Source organism: Juglans microcarpa x Juglans regia, chromosome 2D (assembly GCF_004785595.1).
Source record: "Juglans microcarpa x Juglans regia isolate MS1-56 chromosome 2D, Jm3101_v1.0, whole genome shotgun sequence".
NCBI lineage: Eukaryota > Viridiplantae > Streptophyta > Magnoliopsida > Fagales > Juglandaceae > Juglans > Juglans microcarpa x Juglans regia.
The window spans coordinates 12,426,273-12,451,161 of NC_054596.1; the positions used below are offsets into that span (position 1 = coordinate 12,426,273).

Genomic DNA, 24,889 nt, shown 5'->3' on the forward strand with positions numbered 1-24,889 from the left:
CAGTTTGTCTTTGTTCTGCTCGATCTACTTTTTGTGCTATTGTTGCAAAAATTAATGCACAACAGGAGGCCGCACTATCTGGTATTCGAGTTAACCCTGATACAGGTTAATCAAAGTTCAAGCAGTGCATTGGTTTTGCATAAAAAAAAATAGAAAACAACTTCAAATTATCTGCCAAACTAGTCTTTAAAAACGCCTGGTGAGTCGGTGACTCAGTCAATGCCCATGTTTGCAATCAATGTAGTCGGTAAACCATTGCATCCCATATATGAATACAATACATTAAGAAACCAAAACACTAGTGTTGCAATGGAATACATATATTTGGAACTATAGCTAGAAAGAAAAAGAAATTATTGCACCAATAACAGTAGATCTGTTATCTTCTTTATCCACTTCTAAGCAACAAAACGTGCTAGGCACTTATTATTATTTCAAACCATTACATGCTTGGGTTTCAACTTTTGAGACAGATGAATTGCAAAACCAATTTAGAGGGCAGTGAGAAAAGATGTCGGACTGGGAGGGATTGGAATATCAACAGTCCCTTCCAACATATGTAGAACCTTCTTCATGGAAGGACGAAGTGAGGGCTCATCTAGAATGCACCAGAGTGCTACCTTAACCATTCTTTCCAGTTGTTTCTTGTCGACCACCTCATCATTCAAAAGTTTGCCCAGCTCACCACACTCAAAGCAATGGTATGCCCATTCTTCAAGGAGTGCTTCTTCCTCAGGAAGATCAAAGTCCGCATTCCTTCGACAACAAATAATCTCCAAGAGCACAATTCCAAAGCTATACACATCTACTTTGACTGTCACGGGCAGATTCCGATGCCACTCTGGTGCGACATATCCCTTTGTGCCTCTTATGTCGGTATATGTTTTGGTTTGGTCTGGTTTTAGCAACTTCGCTAATCCGAAATCAGCGAGTTTTGCATACCCGTTCTCATCCATGAGAATGTTATGTGGTTTTATGTCGCCGTGAATGATTTGTGGCTCACATTCTTCATGGAGATAGAGAATTCCTTTTGCTATATTGCGAGCAATTTCAATTCTTCTATCCCAAGAAGGTTGTTGTTTTGATGGCTTGAAGAGTATATCTGCAAGTGAACCGTTGCTCATGAAATTGTACACCAAAAGCCTATTCAGTCCATCATGGCAATACCCGAGTAACGGGACTAGGTTTTTGTGATGTGTTTTTCCAATAACTTTCACCTCCGTCTGAAACTCTCTTTCCCCCTCGGCCAAAAATTTTTCTAGTCGTTTGACGGCCACAATCTTCTTGCCATTCCATATTGCCCCTTTATAAACAATCCCAAAAGCTCCTCTACCGAGCTCTTCCTTGAAACCATTAGTCACTTTCTCAAGTTCTGCATAAGTATATGATTTTGGAGTAACATCCTCACCCAAGCCAACTTGTTCATTGCCAAATTGTCGAATTATCAGAGTCATAGAGAACAAAGTTGCCCGAATCCAGCATCGATGCCGCTGCTGCAGCTTCGGGATTATTGAAGATCGTGGTCTCGTTGCCTTGTGTTGATTGCAGAATTAGCTGCCCGTTGCTTGTGAAGTTCAATTTAACATCAGCGGGAAGTGGAGGATCGTCTCGGTTGGCTGTCCAGACCACAGTCTTCTGTGGAATCCCGGCAATAAAAATCCCGACAGCATAGCCGTTGCCTTGCTTGTAGAATCCAAAGGCATATAGACCGGAATGTGATAGCCATGAAGAGTTGGTACCACCGGTGCCTGTAGGTGTTAACAAAGAACCTGGCCTGATAACGGGTTGCCCAGCTTGTTGAGCTTCTGCGGTGAAAATTGCTAAGAAGAGAAGAAGAAGCAAGATGGTTGCCATCACTTCAGAATTATTCCCTCTTACGTTTTTCTGCCCTCGCTGTGTTTTCAAATGGGAGAATAAGAATAATGTTCATCAATCAAAGAATGCAATTCGCCTCCATTTTCACTGATTAAAGTAAGAGTTTTTTATGTCTACAATTTCATGTCGAAATTGTTTGTAATTGCTAATGAACTCTTTAGGTCTCCTGATTTTCTTGATTTATTTCTAGAATAATTACGTGGATAAACAAAGTGAATTTGAACCCAAATATTATGCGGATTAGAGTACTAGCATTAGTTTCTCTATATGCATATTTAAAATCACATCTTTTGAAGATTAATTTTGCATAATAAGAAAAACTCCCACATTCAATTATGCATCGTTGAATCAAATAATAATAAATATTTTTATTTTTTCTTAAATTTTTAATTTTAATTTATTTTTTATTTTACAATTAGCACCATGTGTTAAAAAAAATACAAATTTCATATATCTAATTATTAAAAATTTTATATATCAAAATGATCAATTTTATCAATAAATATTAATATATAAAATCAAAGCACGTATAGGAATATTTTTATCGATTACCTTTCTAAATCAATCAATCCAAAAAAAAAAAAAAAAAAAAATCAATAATCACTAAGTACACAAAATGTAAGCGAAACACACCCATTAATTATATATAAATAAAAGTCTATATAAGTATTTTCTTTATTTCTTCAAATTTAAATAAATACTATTCATAATTATGTAAAATTTTAAAGATATATAATTTAATACATATTAATTTAAAGAGATATTATACAAATATAAATATAAAAATACATAAACAATTACCAATGCTCTAAGGAAGTATTAAAAAAATAAAAGACAACTACTCGATTTTCGACCAAAACACTTGGGGCTACCTAACGGTATGAAAGAAAATCTGAGCACGTTGATGCCGAAGGAAGAAAAAAAAGCAAAGAATATAAAGAATGATAGCTTACAATAGAAATAAGAGAGCACACAAGGCCTAATTAGTGAAATGGTGCATGATTGTGGGGCCCGCTGGGAAAAGTCTTGTGAATTAAGATCGAGACAAAGCATAGCCGCCTGTAGAAGGATTGTCCTGTCTTTGGCATTTCGAGAACTCCCAATATATTCTTTATTTTATTATTTAAAATATATTATTAAAATATTTTTTTTTTATTTTAAGTAATAATTTTTATAATATATTATATATTAATTTATCTATTTTTTTATATCGTTTAAATGTTATATTTTTAAATATTTTTTATTTATTTCAAATATTTTTCTTAAACTATTAATGATATTTTTTATATTTATAATATCATTTTATATATAATGTTATATAATTATATTTTATTTTAAATTAATTTAAATTTATAAATTAAATTAAAATATAAATTAATTTAAAAACTAAAAAAAAGAAATTATATAATAAAATCAATCCAAATTAGAGGGTCATTGTCATTATTACCTCCTTCCACCAGAGACAGAGGAGATAAACTAGTTTTAATTTTGTTGCCAGGACTCAGGACCCCAAAATGTCTTTGTCAATATTACCACAAGTCTATTATTTTTTAATTTATTATTTGTGATCAAATGAAAGACGATGGTTCGAAAGAAGATTCTTGGTTGTCCTTGAAAATAGAACGACGTATTTTGATGGCTTTACAGGCTCTGCACATTTGAAGTTCAAATATGAATACCACTTCAAAATGAGATGCCATCTAACTGTATTTTTCCAAACACATGCAGCAAATACGAATCTTTACCAATTCGTGAAGATTCAAGAAAGCAAGGAAAACAAATACTGGAACAACCATAGGAAATGGCCTCGCACCGTCATTATTGCGTGTTTGAATGTGTTTCTTTCTCTAGTGGATGTCATTATTGCGTTTCTTGCGTCTTATCAGGTTTGTTATGTATTTATTATAGTATAATGTTATATACAGTCGTAGAGTGCATAAATATTATGCAGTCATTTTAAAAAAAATAAAGTCTATTATTAAAAAATTAATTTCTTTTCATATGAATCTCGTATTTATTTATTTTTTTCAAAACAACTGCATGATGCTTACACACTCACGACTGTAAATATCATTTTTCTTTATTATATATTTACTTATTTGGGTTTTTGCGTTTTGTTTTAGTGTTTATGATTCTGATTGTTTTATGTGATCTTTACTGGTCCGAAAGGTCAAAGAAGCACTGCTTCACGTTTGTCTCTCTCATTTGTACCATTGCACCACTCACCACTTGATCATTTGAGTGTGTCCACAAACTTTGCATATAAATATTGTATTGGATCAAAACGGTTTGATGCTCGAAAGGTTTGTTGGAAACTGACCGGCATAAGGTATGTTAAGCCTATTAATGCGGGATGAATTCCAACTCAGCATGTCTGAACTTGGCTTAAATAGATATTCTTCTTTCCAAGTCTTCCTATTCTTTCCAAGTCTTTCCATGGAGAGAGATTATTGGATAGATTGAGGATCCATGAGGAAACTGCACATGTTCATATTAGGATAAAAGATTATCCACTCTATCAATAAATTAGATCAGTCAGATTAGTTTGGAGTGTAGAATACTCCATTAGTAAATGACATCTACTCAATTAGTAAATGATACATATCTGACTCGACTTGACTAAGGCTCCTTTATGTCAATTGGACATAGTAGTTCGACTCGATTAAAACTTATTCATACATCAATAATTAATAATATAAACATAGCACATTTTATAATTAAATATATAATATGTAACCTAGTTACAGGGCCGGCTCTTTCATTAGGCGAGTTAGGCAATTGCCTAAGGCTCCTAATGGAAGAAGGCCCAAAAAATATATATATATATATATTTATAGTAGAATTTTTAAGAAAAATATATATACTTAATAAAAAACTTTAATTAACTCAATGAGAATGAGAATATAAACAAGATCAATAGGTATTATGTCATTATTAGTTTTTAAAAGTATCATAGATAATAATTATTTTACCTATTCTTCTTTTAAAAATACACTTATCTTTTGTCATTATTAGTTTAATATATAATTAACATGAAAATTATAAATAAAAAAATCTAATTTTTCAGTATTCATAAAAGGTTTTTGTATAATCCTTTCAAGAGGCAAGGACCATTTTTCTTTTCAAATGTGTAAGTTGTTTATAGAACTTTATTGACAATAATGATTATAATTGTGTCTAAGAGTATAAAGTACTTCATGTAAAACTAGATTTGATAAAATTCTCACTAAATAAAAAATTTTCTAATTATTAAATTTTGTTTTGCAATTTAATAGAACTAGATTTGTTTTGGAATTTTTCTATTTTTCTAATTATTAAATTTTATTCTAAAAATAGCTAAATCGAGCCAAGCTCAAATAAATATTAAATAAAATTTTTAAATTCGAACAATTTCATATGCAAGCTCAGTAATCCAAGGACTAGCTCTACTTGAATCATTACAGCCCAATGTACAAGACATCATTAAATGGTCCTTTGTGGTCTATGACATCACATCAACCCACTTGTTCAATGGTGCAAGATTCAACCATGTTTGGACTCCAATGATTTTTAGCTGTTTTTTTCATTTTTCATTTTTTATTTTTTTTTAACTTTTTTCAGTTTCAATTTGAATATCTTTTGAAAAATTAATAAAGAAATATCTAAAATAAATTGTTTTATGTTATAATTTTCCTCCATTTTCATAAAAAAAAAACATAAAAATCAAGACATTTTGAACAAGACACTAAAGAATTTGATCGCATCTTATATATCTTTCCGATCACTTTTCTAATGAATCCAGCCACTTTTATAAAAAATTAAATTAAATAAAAATACATCTGAAAAGATTTTGTCAATGATTATGAAAGAATTCGAGAAAATCATCAATCCAAACGAGAGAATTATTTTGAAATTAGGCTGCCTGTCAAAATTATAAAATTGAATTGCATGCATAAATACTTTGCATAAGTTATTTTTAAAATTTGGATGTTAAAAGCATTTATTTAGAGGTATAAATATACTATGATCAACGCGATATATGAATTTTAAATTGTATATTAATTCATGTGTACTGCATGAAACTATATTTTATAACTTTATTTCTAACTTGTTTCTGTTGATTACATTTTGGCACGTAAAATGCGAGGAATTTAAACAAAATGTAATGGCAATAAATTTATCTGAAGGTGATGATCTGGCAAAATCTAGGGAAAAGAGCAGTGCTACTCTGCCGCCTGAGTAGCTCCACTCATTTATACCGATAATTAGTTTTTTTGTTTTTATTTTTATATTTTTTAATATATTTAAATATTTTTAAAAAATAAAAAAAAATACATCAATACATTTAAAAGTACTTCCTTAATCACTAAGTAAAAAAAAAATATTTGTCAGAGCGGTATACTGCAGCAGTCAAGTAGTGACGGTAGACCAGCTTTTCTCTTAAAGTAATGGGTGACCTGAAGAAAGAAAAGCAGAATGATCTCAAGAAGCTGATCTACACGAGAAATGATGATTGCAAAAGGAAGATCGCGTGAGAGGAAGTGTCTGTTGCAGCAAAATGCATCTCTCAATTGCCTCATCGAGAAACCGAGAATGATCTTGGCATTGCCTTTGAGCTCTTCTCATGAACTGCTAGAGGGATCTTCAACACGCAGTTAGCTTGTAAAATTTTGTGGACGGATTCAAATTTTATTTCTGATTTGAGTTAATGTATCAATCAGTTTTATAATTGAATTTTGCTATGTACAAGCAAGTTTGTGTACTAATCTGCATACTAATGTTGTTGCCTTCATATTCTAAATTCAAATTAGCACTATTTTTAATAAAATCTACTTTCTGACCAATCATATTAAATGGGTGCGCGTACTAGTGCGCATAATCGCTTATAATTATATTTTTCCTTTATAATTTGATGTTTACATAAATAGGATATTTTATACATTCAAATCCTTTGTCGAATTTCAAGAATTGATTCTTATGGACTAAGGCCCTGGCCGTTTAGATAGTGAAAATGTTTCATTTCATCTCAATGATCTCATCTTATCGTTACAACTTTCTCAAATTTTCATACAAAATATAATAAATAAATCAACTTTTTCAAATCTCATAACAACAATAATATTAAAAAATAATATTCTAACAATATTTTATTCAACTTTCATATAAAATTATCTCATTTCATCTCACTATCCAAATCGCATCTAAATGGATTTGTTTTTTCTTTTTTTTTTCTTTTTTTTTTTTACAAAACTTTTTTTGATAAACAACAGTGTATTATTCCCAAGACTCTACAAAAAAGGAAGAATACAAGAAGGAATTTCCTCCAGTACAATGAGAGAATTATGTAAACCCAGAGCATCTTTTCCAAGAGCATGTGCAATTTTATTACTGTTCCTATCAGTATGTTGCACTGCCCAAGTATCAAGATTAGCCAGTAAAGATCTTGAATCTGCCAATATCATGTTAGTGCTAGTTCCCATCTCTTCAGAACTTTTGAGCCCCTGAACTACTTGCAAAGAATCTCCTTCCAAAATAATATTTCTAAAGCCCAAGTTACAAAATAAAATGGCCTGGAGAGCAGCTATTGCCTTTGCTCAAAAAGGGTTGGGGAACAAGTCCCTTGTCATTCTAAGTGTGGCCTTGACATTGCTCTCCTAGTCATGAATAAAAGTTCCTATCCCCACCTTGCAATGAGCACTATCTAGAGCACCATCCCTGTTTAGCTTGAAAATACCTTGAGGAGGGGCTTGCCATGCTTCATTTATAAGCACACTAGTTTCGGTGCAACCAGAGGGTTTTGATAATTGTCTAACTTCAATGAGTAAATCCTTAGCTTGATGCACTAGTGTAGAAGGATGAGTAAATTTATTCTAGAAAATATATTCATTTCTCCTCTTCCATATCAACCAGCAAACTACAACAAATTCCTCCATATCTGTCTGATTCAAAGTAGCAAACATTTTCTCTACTTGTTCCTTGAAAACCTGGCTTTGTGGTCCACTTTTTTGAATACTACTTGTGCATTGTCCCCATACATTACTAGCTGAAATGCATTCCCACAACACATGCTCTCCTATTTCAGGACTCTCCTATTTCAGGACGTTGCTTACAAAGAGGACACTAAGGATTATTAACCACCTTTCTTATTGATAGATTGGCTCTTGTTGGAAGTGCATTGAGTCAGGCTCTCCAAAGGAAGGTTTTATTGGCATTTGGGATCTACAGGTGCCAAATCTTGGTCCACTCATCTTGCTTAGACTGTAGGGCCGAGGACTGACCTTTGTCACGATCTTGTAGTTCTCCACAGAGATGATATGCACTTTTGATAGTAAAATTATCCTTAGTAGTGCACCTCCAAATCCTCTTATATATATATGAACCGGTATGTTTCGGTTCAGTGTTAGGAAAAGAAAAATCAAAACCAGACTGATTTCGACTGGTTTTGAAAAAAATAAAATCGATACCAGACTGGACCAAACCCGGTACCGGACAAAACCCACCGGTTCGGGTCTAATTCTATCCGATTTGGCACTTCGCCAATTCTTTTTTCACCCCTAGAAGTAACATATAAAAAAGGATGAGGGTAGTGGTCATGAAAATCAACTGAAATAACCAATGGTTAGTGGTCAATTTCTCGGTCTCAATCAGGTCATCCTCAAATTAATTCAAGGGAAATCTTCTCTAACCATTTGTAGAAATGACGTGTTATTTCAGCATCGGACTTATATATTTTGTTAAAGGATCGTGTTACTGTGTCACTTATTCGTAACTCTTAAGTTTAACTTGAGCTATTTGTCGCTTATTTGTTACTACTAATTAGATTTGATGGTTAATTTTATATTTTTAATTATTTAAAAAAATACATAAATTCATTAGTGGTGACTTTTTTAAATATTTAAAAAATAATATAAAATATACTAGCGGTCAAATTTAAGGGACAAATTAGCATTTCCCTTTCTTAAAAAGTCCACTTAAATGTGTCACGTATTCACGTATTCATTTATTAAGGACTCATTTGGATACTATATCAGAATAGTTATGAATAGTAATGAAATAGTTTATGAATAATAGTGAAATAGATTGAGTTAAAATATTTTGTTAGATTTTGAAAAATAAGAGAAAACAAATTAAATATAAGAATATCTAAAACCAATTGTATTTTCAAACGAACCTTAGAGAAAAATATTAGAGAAAACATCTAGTACTTGTGATAGCACAAACCCATCTTGACAAAAATACTGTTCATTCTGAAAACATTCAATTTGATATACTCATTTCATCTGCGAAAACAAACGAGGCCTTAGTCTGCCGCCAAACCAAGATCCAACGTAAATATGTTATGGGTTTGATGTGCTTATATCACTACAAGAAAAATCAACATTTGTGATGGATTATTTATGATGATAATGACTATTTGTAACCTAGTTATTTATAATATGTAGCCTAGTTATTTATTCCTATATATTGAATATACTTTATAGCTATGTTTTATAATTTGTGCAATAATTAATCAATAAGATTTAATATTTCATATACTAATATGTAGGAACCTTATATAAAATATTGATATATACTACTATGTTATTTGTATCGTGTTAGTAATTTATATACACATATAATATATGATTATTATGGATAAATATCAATTGGTTATATATTAATTATTTACAAAATCTTACAATTTTATAATTCAATAGATCAGGGTTTATTTAGTTGTAAAAGTTCCATTAAATTTAGAATTTTATTTTGAAATTTCTTTATTTTTTTAATTATTAAATTTTATTCAAAAAATTAAAAAAAAATCAAATTGAGCCAAGTCAAGCTCGAACAAATATTAAATAAAATTTTCAAATCCGATCAAGACTATCTCAACTTGAATAATTACATCCCAACTTACAAGTCATCACTTGTTGAATGGTCCTTTGTGGTCTATGACGTCACATCCACCCACTTGTTGAATGGTGCAAGACTCGAAACCATGTTTGGACTCGAATGATTTTCAGCATCTTTTCTTTCTTTCTTTTCTTTTTCTTCTTCTTCTTCTTTTTTTTTTTTTTGAACTTTTTCCAATGTCAATTTGATTATCTTTTTAAAAATTAATAAATAAATATCTAAAATAAATTGTTTAATCTTATAATTTTCCTCAATTTTTCATCAAAGAAAAAAATAAAAATCAAGACAGTTTGTACAAGACACTAAAGAATTTGATCGCATCTTCTCTTCCCAATCACGATTCTAATGAATCCAGCCACTTTTATAAATAAAATAAGATAAAAATACAACTGAAAAGATTTTGTCAATGATTATGAAAGTATTCGAGAAAATCATCAATCCAAACGAGAGAATTATTTTGAAATTAAGCTGCCCGTCAAAATTATAAAATTGAATTGCATGCATAAATACTTTGCAGAAGTTATTATTAAAATTTGGATGGTAAAAGCATTTATTTAGAAGTATAAATATATTATGATCAACGCGTTATATGAATTTTAAATTGTACATTAATTCATGTATCACTACAACAATTTTGAGTTTTTAGGATGATTTTCCTTTGGAACGAAATTTTGATTTCATCACAAAAAAATTTCTAAGACATGCTTCTCATTCGAACGCATTCGAACTGTATACTTAGAGACAATAAATTTCGTCCCTAGTGAAATAATCATTCGCTGTCGGGGGAAAAATTTGCAGGTCGTTCATGGGAAACTAATTTACCGTTCGAACGTCCATTGAAATCGTTCGAACATGTAAATTACCATTTTCGAACGGTCAGTTAATGTTCGAACGATGACACTAATTTAATAAAATATTTGCTCAATTAAAGAATTAATAATAGTAATCAACGATTAATTTATAAAAGAAAGATAAAATGTATAATTAATTAAACTTAGAAAACATCAAATATTGTCCATACCAAAAATAAAACAAAATATAAATAAAAGATATAAAATACTATGTCCCCAACTCTTTGAGGACATCCTCGATTGAATCTATTTTTGCATCTACTTGTGTCAATCGAGTAGATATCGTCTCTTATGTCTAAGACACGCGATCAATGGCACCCATGAACTCTGTACGTAAGCCTCCAAAGGCAATATGGATCTCCATACACACTATATCAGTAATCTGATCAGCAGTAACAGTGCGTGATGCCTCAGGTTGCGTGGATGTTTGGCCGGTCGATACTCCATGATTAGTTGGGTGTGTATCTCTGGTCTAAGTATCGACTGGTTCTGTAGTAGGAGCACGAAGATGAAGTCTCGAGTGCCCCGTGCTCCGTAACAGGGAGAAGGCGTTGATTGATCCAATCGACTCCCGAATACGCTCAGCAACATCAAGTAAGACCCCAACTGACAATAGGAATCATGTGATCAGGAGGCCAAACGGCAAAATATCTGTCTTAACATATGAAACCTCTTATCGCATTCTAGTGAATATATAACCCACTAGGTCAATAGGCATCATGCGAGCGACACATATAAAAAATCTCGCCCTATCCATGTCAACCTCTATCTTGTGCTTCCGAGGGTCAATATTATAGGCAATGATTAAATTTATAAATGTAACGCCCTGATCCCGGAGGTCCGGAGAGTTAGCTCTTAATACTTAATATAAATTCCAATACCACTATTGGGGTTTGCACAACCCTACCACGGGGGTTAAACATAGTATTTGTTCTGATATGATAAGATGAGATATGATGTTTCAGTTTATGCTATGCCAAAGAGATTTTGATTATGAATATTTTCGAACTTTCGCTCTGATATTTTTGATAACATGCTCTGATACTGCATTTTGAAAACAATATTCCGATTCTGCATTCTGAAAGAAAATATTTTGTTCTACATTCTGAACTCTATAAATGCTCATGTTTACACACTAGTATATGTCCTATACTTACTGAGTTGTTGATAATTAACCCTTTATCTCCAATTATTTTCAGATAATTTTGATGGTTCGGCTAGAGAACAAAAATATGAAGTTTTAGCAAAGTGTGACGTCCATAGTGGAATAAGTGCCCGACGGTGTATAAGTGCTTATTTGAAAGTCATAGTTAGTAAACTGATTTATTTTTGGTTATTTTGATTTGATGAGTTAAGGATAATTTTGAGTTTTGGAGAGTGTTTAATTTATGTTATTGAGAATTTCTTTGTTGTCCCCCTGAAGGAACATAGATATTTGGGTTGATTAAATGGATTAACATTTTATGGAGTTTTTCTGAATTTTATAGTTGTGTTATTAAAGTTGATATTAAGTATTAAGAGCTAACTCTCCGGACATTTGGGATTGGGGCGTTACATAAACAGTTGAGAAGTTTTGGTTGTTTATGCTATGCATCAACTATTACTCAAAACAGAAATAAATTTTCACCTAGGGCTAGAAAAGGCATTTTTGTAGGCTATCCATTTGGCATAAAATGATATAAGTTGTATGACTTGGAACTTAAATTTTTTTTTTTGTTTCTAGAGATGTAATTTTTCATGAATCAATCTTCCCATTTATTTTACAAAATGATTCATCAACTCATAATTCAAATCTGGACATTAGTTCTCAATCTTTCCATTCGAAGTCAGATGACAAATTTCTTCCAAAGGCAATTCCTGATTACGTTGAAAATAACATATCCCTCATTTATAAATAATTCAAACCAGTTCAATAGTGCTACCATGGATATTAACACAAAGACCACAAATATACCATCTCTTAGTGATGAAAATCACTTTCCTTCTCTTAGAAGATCAACCAGACAACACAAAGCACCTGATTACTTGCAAAGATGTTACTGTAATCTAGTTGCTTCTGCTTCTCATTCATATCCTACAGCTCCTGCCATCAATTCAGGTAATAAATATAGCATTTCTGATGTTATCTCATATTCCAAATTATCTCAATCTCATAAAACTTTCTCTGTTGCAATTTTTTCTGAAATAGAACCAACTCTCTATCACCAAGCTATTAGGCATACTCATTGGAGAGATGCCATGTCTGCAGAATTATCTGCATTAGAGTCAAATAACACTTGGGTTTTAACACCATTTCCTCCAAATAAAAAACCCATAGGTTGTAAGTGAGTATATAAAATAAAATACAACTCAGATGGTTCTATTGAGAGACATAAGGCAAGGCTTGTAGCCAAATGGTACACTCAAAATGAGGGCCTAGATTTTTTTGAAACTTTCTCACCTCTTGCAAAAATGGTGACTGTTAGATGTGTTTTATCACTGGCTACTATACATAATTGGCATATTTTTCACTTGGATGTCAATAATGTCTTTTTATATGGAGACTTAGATGAAGAAGTTTTCATGAAAGCACCTCCTGGCTAAAGGGGACACAAGGGTATGTAAACTGCAAAGTTCCCTTTACGGCTTGAAACAAGCATCTAGGCAATGAAATTCTAAATTCAAATCTGTCTTGTTTGATATTGGATTCTCACAGTCAAAAGCAGATTATTCATTGTTTACCAAGAAGGAAGGAACTTCATTTATGGCATTACTCCTTTATGTGGATGATATTTTACTTGCTAGCAGTGATTTATAAGCCATTGAAGCTGTCAAAATAGCTTTAACAATGAAGATCAAGCTGAAAGATTTGGGTCTAGCCAAATCTTTTCTTAGAATGGAAATTGCAAGATCACAAAAGGGTATTTCTTTATCTCAAAGAAACTTTAGAATTGTTAGTAGATTTTGGTTTACTTGTTGCCAAACCTGCATTATTTCCTATAGATACTCATGCTAAATTGTCAAAAGATGAGGGTGAAGTAGTTAATGACATTTCTGGTTATAGAAGATTAATTGGAAAATTAATCTATCTTACTCATACCAGATCAGACATCACATTTGCAGTCCATCATTTGAGTCAATTTTTGGATAATTCTCGAACACCAAACCTCTAAGCAGCAATGAGAATTTTGAGGAATTTGAAGTCAACTCCTAGGCAAGGTTTTTTATTTCCCAGCTCTTCAAATATTCATATAAAAGCCTTCTCAGATTCAGATTAGGCTAGTTGTTTGGATATCAAAAGATCAGTTAGTGGGTATTGTGTTTTCATTGGTGATTAATTAATATATTGGAAATCAAAGAAGCAACACACAGTTTCAAGATCATCAACAGAGGCAGAGTATAGGTCAATGGCCTTACTGTTTGTGAGATAACATGGATTCGAGTATTGCTTAATGATTTGCATCAGTCACGCAGTCAACCATCATTGTTGTTTTGTGATAATCAGGCAGCACTTCATATTGAAGCCAACCCAGTTTACAATGAGCACACCAAACATATCGAATTGGACTGTCACTTAGTCTAAGAAAAAATTCAAGAAGGATCATTAGTTGTTCTTTATGTTAGTTCTGCTCATCAAGTTGCAGGCTTGACGACTAAACCTCTTGGGTCTAAGCCATTTGATACCTTGTTGTCCAAGATGAATGTGAATAATATATACACATCATCTTAAGTAGGACTATTATAGATTGATATAATTCAAAATGTATAGAATATAAACGCGTGGATGTTTTTCATTGGTTTACAATAGAGTTAGTTAAATGTTAGTTACATTTTACTCTATATAAGGACAGAGCATTCAGTTGTAACTCAATAAGAAAATTGATTACATCAGTTCTTCATGATATTTCTCTTCTCTTAGTTTGCTCTCTAGTTTATCCCTTGATATTCTGTTACATGCAATAAGATGGAAACCTTGTATTATATCCAGTAAATACTGCCTACGTAGAAGATGCTTACTGGAGCTCACAAACTGCCGGTCCCGTCAGTCCTAATGTTTACCTTTATCTCAATAATAAAGATGAGGATTATATTCAGATGCTTATCCTCGACGGCAATGGTTCACAGGTAGTTTCTCGATTATATCCAGGTAGCACCGACAGACATTGTTAGAAATGAAACAAGAACAACAAGAACTCGAACTGAAGTTTTAATATAGAGAAGAACTGATTCTCATTTCCTTAAGTTCAAAATGATACAAGGTTCTGTTACATATATATATATACATTACAGAAGGAGGAAAACGAAAAGATCAAAAGCAAAAGTCCTAAAGTTAACTTTTTATTTTCTACTGTTTTACAAGCAATCTACTGCAATTTGTGTCCTTGATATTGCTTTTTAGCACTTTATTTGCTTTTGTGTGTAATCAGTGCAGTCTTTAAGGTTGACCTGTCGTGCCATGCTTTCCTTTTGTTATTTTGCTTTTCTGTGCCAGTGCTTTACACTTTTCATCTGCTGCATTGTACTTTTCATCAACTTGCTTGTTGCATGGTGTTCTCTGCATGCTGTGGTGTACTTGTGCAGTGTCTTCATGCTTCTTTTCCTTGCCTTCATCAGATTTGGATTGACTAAAATCAATGGTAGTGAGTGAATTGGAGAATTTCGAAAACCATTGCCTTGATGCTTGTTTAAGTCCGTAGATGGACTTATTCAGCTTGCATACCAGTTTCTCCCTCTCAAGCTGCTCTCTGTGAATGTTGTAAGCAAGTGGTAAATCCATACAAATTTCCTCATCAAGATCCCCATGTAAAAAGGCATTATGAACATCCATTTGAGATAAAAACCAGTTTTGAATGGAGGCCAAGGCAAGAAAGACTCGAACTGTGGTGAGCTTGGCCATTGGACTGAATGTCTCTTGGAAATCAAAACCTTCCATTTGAGTGTGTTTCTTTGCTACAAGCCTTGCTTTGTGTCTTTCAAGTGATCCATCAGATTGGAGCTTGACTTTGAAGACATATTTGCAACCAATTGCAGCTTTGTTGGGGGGAAGAGAAGTGACAGTCCAAGTGTTGTTCTCTTCTAAGGCACTGAGTTCAGTGTCTATGGCATCCTGCCAATGCTTGAATTTGACAGCTTCATTATAGGAGGATGGTTCAGAAAATAATGAAAGGGAAGCAGAAAAAGACTAGTGGGAAGGGGAGAGGTGTTTGTAGGTCAAGCGATGGTGGAGTGGGTGAAGAGTTGAAGAAGATGTAGAGGTTGCTGTTTGACAGTGATATTGGTGGAGATAGGCAGGTTGATGCTTTTCTCTAGTGGATCTTCGAAGGGTTGGGGTGATAGGTAGCTCATGTTATTGAGGTGAAGGAGGAGGTGAATCAAGGGAGGTAAAGGGCTGTGGTGTTTCAAATTGTGAGATGGTTTGTGATATGTGATTGGGTGGAGGTGAGTCATTTGTTGGGACAAGTTGTGACATGGAAGTGGGTGAAAATGTGTCATCTGGTAGTGTAGGTGAGAGTACCAGATTTTAAGGAAATGAGAGAGGAGGAGAAGGAATGCAGGTGGGAGATTGGAATGGGAAGACAGATTCATGAAATATGACATTTTTGGAAATGAATGTGAAATGAGTTTCCATGTCATAAAACTTATAACCCTTGACATTTGCAGGGTATCCCAGAAAAATGCAGGGTTTAACACGTGGCTCAAACTTAGTTCTGTGTTGCTTGTTGGTGCTAACATAACTCAAGCGTCTAAAGACTCTAAGGTGAGAATATGAATATGGTGAGGAAAAGAGCACTTCATAGGGAGATTTATTTGAAAGAAGGGGTGTGGGTATTCTGTTGATGATGTATGCAGCTGTTAGGATTGCATCTCCCCAGAATTGAGTGGGTAATGTAGCTTGGAAGAGAAGAGCTTGGGCCACATTTAAGAGATGTTGGTGTTTCCTCTCAACAACACCATTCTGTTGAGGGGTATACACACAAGACTTTTGGTGGACAATGCCATGATCTTTATAAAAGTTTGCCATATCAAATTCAAGACCATTGTCAGTCCTGATTTTCTTTACTTTCTTATTGAATTGAGTGTTTATGAGTTGGAAGAATGATTGTAAAATGGATCTTGTATCTGATTTTAGTTTCATCAGGAAAATCCAAGTTACTCTAGAAAAGTCATCCACAATGGTTAGAAAGTAATGAAAACCTTGAAGTGAGGTTTAAGAATATGGTTCCCACATATCACAGTGTATTAAGTCAAAAGGGAGTGAACTAGATGATACACTTGAAGGAAAAGAAACATGCCTTTGCTTGGCCAAATGACAGATTTTACAGTGAGAATGGTCCTTAGACTTTACATTAGGAATATGAGAATAAATTAAACTCATCCTTTGTGAAGATAAATGTCCTAATCTAAAGTGCTATAGATCCAAATCTTGTTGTGTGGCAGCTTGATTGACTCAAGTTTGATTTGAGAGAGTTGAAGGAGGGTTGATGTTGCTGTCATAAGGACAATGCAGCAGGTAATATAGGCTAGCATGGACTTTAGCAAGTCCAATCGTCATCCATGAAGAGAGGGCCTGAATGAAGCACAAATCATTTGAAAAAAATAGGCATATATTTGGTCTCTGAATGAGCTTACTGACTGAGATCAAATTGAAAGCAAACGAGGGTACACATAGGACATCAGTTAGGATTAATGATTCTGAAAGTTTGACTGTTCCTATGTGTGTAACTTGAGCCTTTGTACCATTAGGAAGTTGTACAAAGGCTTGTATGCAAGAAGAGGGTTTGTCAAAAAATGAGGTGGAGCACACCATGTGGTCAGTGGCTCCTGTATCCATGATCCATTGTGTGTTATAACCATCAGATTGTTCATTTTGGGAAGGTGAGTTGTGTTTGCAGTGATTTATAGAACTGAGCTGATTTAACAGGCAATGTTCATTGTTCATGGGATGGAATAGTTTAACAGGTAATGAGAGAGTGGTGAGGCAGTGATGATTACCTGCTAAGTTTGAGTAGGGTGTGTTTGAGGAGCTAGTTTCAGTAGTGTCTGGTTTAGCAGAAGTAGGAGTAGGTAGAATTGGTTTGGTTTGTCCCAAGTTTAGCTGAGGAAATTGAGCATTGACAAGAGCCATGAGATGTTGTGCTTATGCCTAAGAGAGATTCAACTGAGAAGCAGCTGGAGCAGGTGCTTCCTGAGGTGATGAGGCAACCTATGCAGCAACTTGATTTGCAGAATATGATGCAGTAGGATTATTTCCAAATTTAGTTTTTGTAAATTTAAAATTTGGTGGGAATCCTACTAATTTATAGCACTTATCCTTCGTGTGTCCAACCTTACCACAGTGGTGACAAATCAGGTCTGATTTTTCCCTTTTCTCGAGAACATTTTGGTAGGCTAAAAGGGCAGATGACTCTGAGATGGGTAGTGCTGTATTTCTAGCCTGCCTTTGTCTTTCTTCTTGCAAAATCTGTGAAAAGGTCTTGTCTAATGAAGGTAAGGGACTTAGTAAAATGATTTGCCCCCTCACAGAATCAAAGCTGTCATTTAAGCCCATTAAAAACTTAAAAACATAATCTCCTTGTTGGACCTCGCCAATAGTTTTTAAGGCATCACAAGTGCACTTTCCACAAGAACAACAAGGAAGTGGTCTATAGCTGTGTAGTTCTTCCCAAATAGCATTAAGTTGTGTGAAGTAATCACTTACAGAGAGGTGCCCTTGAACAATGCTGCTGAGCTTGTGGTGGAGGTGATAAATTCGAGCTAGATCAGGTTGAGCAAATCTTTCTTTGAGTTTGTCCCAAATTTGCTTAGCTGAGGTCATGAAAAACACATTAGAGGCAATATCCTTTGAAATAGAATTTAGGATCCAAGCCAATAAAATGTTGCTGGAGTATTGATGGTGCCATCTAGGAAGCCCAATTTGTTTTTGATTGAAATGGAGTGCATAAATGACCTGCTCCAAGATATATAATTCGAACTAGTTAATGGGAGTGACACAATGACAGTATTGGCATTGTCACTGTGATTGTAGGAAGAATGGACTACTTGGGTCCTTAGCAATGGAAACAGGAGAAGAGGAAGAGGAAGATGTCATGGCTCAAGAGATGAAATTTGTTTGCAGATTCAAGCAAACAGAGCAGGACAAATAGCCTTCTCTGATACCATGTTAGAAATGAAACAAGAACAACAAGAACTCGAACTGAAGTTTTAATATAGAGAAAAACTGATTCTCATTTCCTTAAGTTCAAAATGATACAAGGTTTGCTACATATATATATATATATATATATATATACATTACAGAAGGAGGAAAACGAAAAGATCAAAAGCAAAAGTCCTAAAGTTAACTTTTTATTTTCTACTGTTTTACAAGCAATCTACTGCAATCTGTTTCCTTGATAATGCTTTTCATCACTTTATTTGCTTTTGTGTGTAATCAGTGCAGTCTTTAAGGTTGACCTATCGTGCCATGCTTTCCTTTTGTTATTTTGCTTTTTTGTGCCAGTGCTTTACACTTTTCATCTGCTGCATTGTGCTTTTCATCAACTTGCTTGTTGCTTGGTGTTCTCTGCATGCTGTGGTGTACTTTTGCAGTGTCTTCATGCTTCTTTTCCTTGCCTTCATCTTCTGTTTCGTGAGAGACATAGCAGCAATACTAATACCATTTACCATGCAACCCTTGGATCCAATGGAGTTTTCCAGCTTTATTCTTACCTCTATGATGAAAGTGGCAACTTCATTAACACATCCACGTTATGGGGAGTGCCAGAGAACCAATGTGCAGTGAAAGGCTTCTGCGGTGTTAACAGCTATTACACATTCAATGACTACAAACCATACTGTGTTTGTCTTCCTGGGACCAATTTCGTAGACCTCAATGACAAATCTCTTGGCTGCCAGAGAAACTTCTCGGAAGCAGGTTGTAGAGGTGGAAAATATAATTCAGACTTTTATAGCATCGAGACCATGGATAGCATGGATCTTCCTTATGTTAAGGCATCGATGTCAGAGGAAGAATGTCGCCAGTCTTGTTTGGAAGACTGCAATTGTGGGGCGGCACTCTTTGACGGTGGGTCTTGTATGAAACAGGCTCTTCCATTGAGATATGTAAGAAGAGATACAAAAAAGGGGTCCAAGGCATGCTTGAAAAATGGTATGAGAAGCATCAATGATGAAGAAAAACAGGCTCTCCCAAACAAGAAACTCGTTGTCCCACTCAAATAGACAACAGTGATGAAGATTCTTCTTTTAGCCTTTTGTTTTACTGTATTCTAAGGCGTTGCCCTTGCAATCTCTGGCCTCTTCATTTTCAAAAGTAGATTTTTTAAGGTACAAAAGGCTGTTAGAGAATGGAAACTTGGGGCTGACGGAGGAGGTCACCCTAAGATTGTTTTCATATAATGAGCTCAAAAGAGCAACAGATGGTTTCAAAGAAGAGATAGGCAAGGGCTCGTTTGGTGCAGTTTACAAAAGGGCTCTATACAAAGGTAAAAGACTTGTTGCAGTAAAGAGACTAGAGAAGCTAATTGAAGAAGGTGAAAGGGAGTTCAAAGCGGAAATGCGAGCAATTGGGAAAACCCACCATAAGAACTTAGTACGTTTGCGGGGTTACTGTGCTGAGGACTCTTGAAGGCTCCTGGTTTATGAATACATGAGTAATGGCTCCCTTGCAGATCTTCTCTTTAGAGCACAACGACGTCCAAATTGGAACGAGAGAGTACAAATTGCGCAGGATGTTGCAAAAGGGATCCTCTACCTTCATGAAGAGTGTGATGCTTCAATTATTCATTGTGACATAAAGCCTCAAAACATTTTAATGGACTAGTTTTGGACCGCGAAAATATCTGACTTCGGATTGGCAAAGTTTGTAATGCCAGACCAGACAAGGACCTTCACGGGTGTCAGAGGGACAAGAGGGTACTTGGCACCAGAATGGCAGAGGAAAACTCCAATCTCAGTGAAGGCAGATGTTTACAGTTATGGAATAGTTATCTTGGAAATCATATGTTGCAGAAGGAACATGGAATTTAACGTGTCAAACGAGGATGAGATTATTCTTTCTACTTGGATCTATAAATGCTTTGTTGCTGGAGAGTTGGAGAAGATTGTGAAGTGGGAAGAAGTAGATAAGACCACCTTGGAGAATATGGTTAAGGTCGGACTTTGGTGTATTCAAGATGAACCAGCTCTTCGTCCTTCTATGAAAAGTGTCCTCTTGATGTTAGAAGGGACTATCACTGATATATATGTTCCTCCATGTCCAACCGCTACATCCATGTAAACTTTCTCCTAAAACACAAAATAGTTTTCTGCTTTCTGGAAGTTTTCATTTTGTTTTATGTATTTTCCTCTTTGCATCGTGGAAGGGCATATATATCTTCTATACATTAATCCTCCATGCCCAGCGCGCTGCATGCTATATATACGTCCAGCAAAAGTCATTTCTACAATAGAAGTTCTACTTTCGTGTAGTTATTATTTTGTTTCATGTTATATTCTTGCATCTCACATTCTCAGTACGTAGGAGTGCATTATTATCAGTTAGAGGCGTAGAAGTGGATTCCATCGTGGACTCTCTTCGGCCCCCACCCACGTGGAGATCCTCTTTCCATTTCTTCAAAACTAATTATTAGGATCTGTTTATTTTCAAGAGAATAGATTTCTATTTCATGATTGAATAGTAAAATTTAATGGTATTTGGTCTAATTTCGTTTATACATAACTCAGTTAGACAAATATGCCTGTACTAGGCCTTATTATATCTTTGATGTCAATTCGCTAGTAACACATGTGCATACCGTTACTAGTGGGGACAAATATTGTTTTAAAAAAAGTGACATTGTAACGCATATCGGAACAAACTATTTTCATTCACTATTTTCTTCTTTTATATCCCTCTTTGTACCAGCATACAATACATTAAGAAAGGAAAACATCTATTAAGCAATGAGCATACAGATAGTTTTACTAGTGGGGACAAATATTGTTTTAAAAAAAGTGACATTGTAACGCATATCGGAACAAACTATTTTCATTCACTATTTTCTTCTTTTATATCCCTCTTTGTACCAACATACAATACATTAAGAAAGGAAAACATCTATTAAGCAATGGGCATACAGATAGTTGTAACAATAGTTAGAAAGAAACAAAGCATACTGGATGCACCAATTATAAGTCTTTTTGACGGCCAGAACCTTTGGGCCATTACATATTGCCGGTTGCCCCTCGATAAACAAGCCCAAATCTCCCTTTTTCGGGCACTTCCTGGAAATCATCAACTACTTGTTTTCTGGATAACAAATGACTACTCGTTGTTTTGATTTTGTATTCGACGACACCTCAAACAAATCTCAAGTTCTCCATAACTAAATGATTTTGGAGCAACATTCTCACTCAAGGCAAATTGTTCCTTGTTTGTCAGATATGTTTTGGAGTATCAAAGAGCGTTAGATATGTTTCTATACAGCCAAACACGATATTTGTAAACTACAATTCCAGAAACTGCCAAGATAATGCATGCAAATGAAAGCAATGAAACGCCAATAATCAGAATGTCCACTCGATTCTTCTTTTTGATCACTTTCGGCACTCCTGGATCCGGAGAGATTGGAGACGTACCTACCTTGATGAGGGCTACGCTTGAGTCACTCAGATTTCTTCTTACAAATTTCAAAGGAAGACTTTGTTTTCTGCACTCCCCGTCTTTGTACAGCGCAGCTTCACAGTTACAGTCCCCCAAACATGCTTCTCCACAGGCGTCTTGGGTTGAAGATGTTAGGATTGAATAGCTATCGTTATGCCATTCGGTATGAAGCTCTGCTTCCATGGTATATCCAGTAACTGCCTCATTGCTTTTGCAACTTTTAGAATCGAAATTTCTTTCACAGCCTGAAGCCCAACTGTCTTGGTTAACACGTTTGAATCCGGGTAGACATTCGCAACCAGCATCTTGATCGCAAAATGCATTGATGCCACAGAGACCCTTAGGGTCACACACGTCTTTTGGATCTGACCATGTGACATTCCAAACACAATTCTGATCCATGTTGTGCGAGTAATGACGCAAGATCCCGTCTGGGTCAAGTGTCAAACAGTAGATTGGCTTGGTTTGGGCAGTCAAAATACCTGAGTGTTGAGAATGTTTGTAAATAGTAATAAAAAAAATAATAATAAAATATTAAATAATAATAAAATATATGTAAAAAGTAATAAATAGTAAAAAAATAAATAAAAAATAATAATAAAATAAAAAATAGTAGTGAGATATTCTCACTTGGCAAACACACCACACCTTTTGTTGGATTTCCCGTTGTAATGTTCACTATTGATATGCCGGTGCCATTGAGCAAGTAGAGGCGACCATCAGCATCAAAATTCAGTGTCACATCAGTTCCTTCTCCAGAAACACCAGCTCCCCAATAACCATACTCAAGTTCGACTGGGGTTCCAACGGGGTACATCGCCAGCCAGCCATCTTGTTGCATTATGAGACGAAAAATGCCTATTGAGTGGTCGGTGTCCGAACGACTGGAAAGCAGCACTTCGTCGGTCGTGAGCCTCTGACCTGGTAAGAAGGTGTTGGTTGGTGGTCGAAACTCTGCCATATTATACTGTTATCTGAGTAATAGAGAACAAAGTTGCCCGTATCCAGCATCGATGCCGCTGCTACACCTTCGGTATTACCGGCGATTCCCGTCTCCATGCCTTGTGCCGTCTGCAGAACCAGCCGTCCATTGCTTATGAAGTGCAATTTAACATCACCAGGAACTGGAGGATTGTCTCTGTTGGCTGTCCAGACCTCAGTCTTCTGTCGAATCCCGGCAACAAATATTCCTACAGCATAGCCGTTGCCCTGCTTGTAGAACCCAAAGGCATATAGACCGGAACGTGATTGCCATGAAGAGTTGGTACCCGTAGGTGTTAAGAAAGAGCCTGCCCTGAAAAAGGATTACTCAGCTTGTTGAGCTTCTGCAGTGGAAATTGTTGAGAACAGAAGAAGAAGAGGCCAGATGGTTGCCATCGTCACAGAATTGTTCTCTCTGCGTTATTCTTCCTCTGGATCTGCTTTCAACTGGAAAAGTCAAAAGAATGCAGACGCAAGGATTGAGTGGGGTGAATGTTGTGGAAAACCACATGTTTCGTGGAGTTGTACTGCTTTTGTTTCTTGTTTTCCATTGCTTAAGAACCACATGTTTCTATAACCCTTTCATTCTTGATGACATCATGTAAAGAGGTGAATTCGAGCCCAAATATTATAAGTGCTATATAAGTATTTTCTTTTGAATATAAAGAATGAAAACTTACAATAGTGAAAGTTGATGTCGAAGAAAAAAGAAAGTTGATGACCCGTACCTTCTCTTTTGAAATATGTATTGATACACGTCCTTTTTGATCGAAGGTAGCGACAGGAAATACAGAGTAAAACTTGTATACCTATATTATGAGAGAGTTTTGGGGATGGAAGATCACACCAAGAACCTGACATGGATTTATAGAAATAAGAGCACACAAGGCCTTATTGATTGTGGGCCGGCTGGGAAAAGTCTTGTATAAGATCAAGACGAAGCATAGCCATCGGTGGAAGGATTAATGCACAACGCATTATTTCCACTTATCTGCTCCAATTTCGTTGTCAGGACCCCCAAAAATTAAATTCTATAGATTAGGGTTTACTTGTAGTTGTAAAAGTTCTATTAAATTTGGAATTTAGTTTTGTAATTTTTCAATTTTTTTAAATATTAAATTTTATTCAAAAATAAAAAACTCAAGCCTAAGTCGAGCCAAGCTCGAACAAATATTAAATAAAAATTTCAAATTCGAACAACTTGATTTGAGCCGAGAAACAAGGAGCCCCAAAAAGTCAGTCATTATTACCACAGTCTTCCTTCCAAGCTGTCTTCGATCGTCTTAATCAAATACAAGTCTTGTTTGTGGAATGAAGGGTGTTGAAGAGTATTAGAGTTTGAAATTGTTGTAAACTGTTTGACATGTGAGGATTACAAATTTGAAATTGAGTAAATGAGTGGTTTTGACGCCATGCCAAGTTGTTGCTAATTTTGGTTTTCTAGTCACTGCAAATCAGTTTGTCTTTGTTCTGCTCGATCTGCTTTTTGTGCTATTATATATGTAACCAAAAAAACTATTGTTGCAAAAATTAATACACAACCAAGATGCCGCACTATTCTGGTATTCGAGTTAACCTTGATACAAGTTAATCAAAGTTCAAGTAGTGCATTGGTTTTGCATAAAAAAATAGAAAACAACTTCAAATTATCTACCAAACTAGCCTTTAAAAACGCCTAGTGAGTCGGTGA

At 34.8% G+C, this 24,889-nt stretch overlaps 3 protein-coding genes and 1 pseudogene across 3 annotated transcripts in view; 1 reads left to right on the forward strand and 3 right to left on the reverse strand.

Annotated features, from left to right (window-relative positions):
* Positions 1-24,889, reverse strand: part of LOC121250626 (G-type lectin S-receptor-like serine/threonine-protein kinase LECRK1) — a 79,990-nt gene that overhangs the window by 18,406 nt on the left and 36,695 nt on the right. The gene's annotated exons all lie outside the window — the stretch shown is intronic.
* LOC121249268 (G-type lectin S-receptor-like serine/threonine-protein kinase LECRK3) lies at positions 242-1,854 on the reverse strand. The gene is made up of 3 exons (XM_041147981.1): positions 1,627-1,854; positions 488-1,532; positions 242-440 (listed from the first exon to the last, which is right to left on the reverse strand). The coding sequence occupies exons 1-2, from the start codon at positions 1,852-1,854 to the stop codon at positions 492-494; spliced, it is 1,269 nt and encodes a 422-aa protein (XP_041003915.1). The 3' UTR covers positions 242-440; positions 488-491.
* Positions 17,718-20,903, forward strand: LOC121249269 (annotated as a pseudogene).
* LOC121249270 (G-type lectin S-receptor-like serine/threonine-protein kinase LECRK1) lies at positions 22,012-23,710 on the reverse strand. Its single transcript, XM_041147982.1, has 4 exons — positions 23,567-23,710; positions 23,217-23,427; positions 22,867-23,172; positions 22,012-22,700 (listed from the first exon to the last, which is right to left on the reverse strand). The coding sequence occupies exons 1-4, from the start codon at positions 23,708-23,710 to the stop codon at positions 22,012-22,014; spliced, it is 1,350 nt and encodes a 449-aa protein (XP_041003916.1).

Bases quoted from the DNA above. Each gene is read 5' to 3' on its own strand.
- LOC121249268 (XM_041147981.1), bottom strand. From the start codon at position 1,854: ATGGCAACCATCTTGCTTCTTCTTCTCTTCTTAGCAATTTTCACCGCA. The intron at 1,533-1,626 runs GTCTGGACAGCC...AATCAACACAAG, and splicing joins GGATTCCACAGAAGACTGTG to GCAACGAGACCACGATCTTC.
- LOC121249270 (XM_041147982.1), bottom strand. From the start codon at position 23,710: ATGTGGTTTTCCACAACATTCACCCCACTCAATCCTTGCGTCTGCATT. The intron at 23,428-23,566 runs GTTCTCAACAAT...TTCTACAAGCAG, and splicing joins ATCTGGCCTCTTCTTCTTCT to GGCAACGGCTATGCTGTAGG. The intron at 23,173-23,216 runs GCAACTTTGTTC...ATAATATGGCAG, and splicing joins GGCATCGATGCTGGATACGG to AGTTTCGACCACCAACCAAC.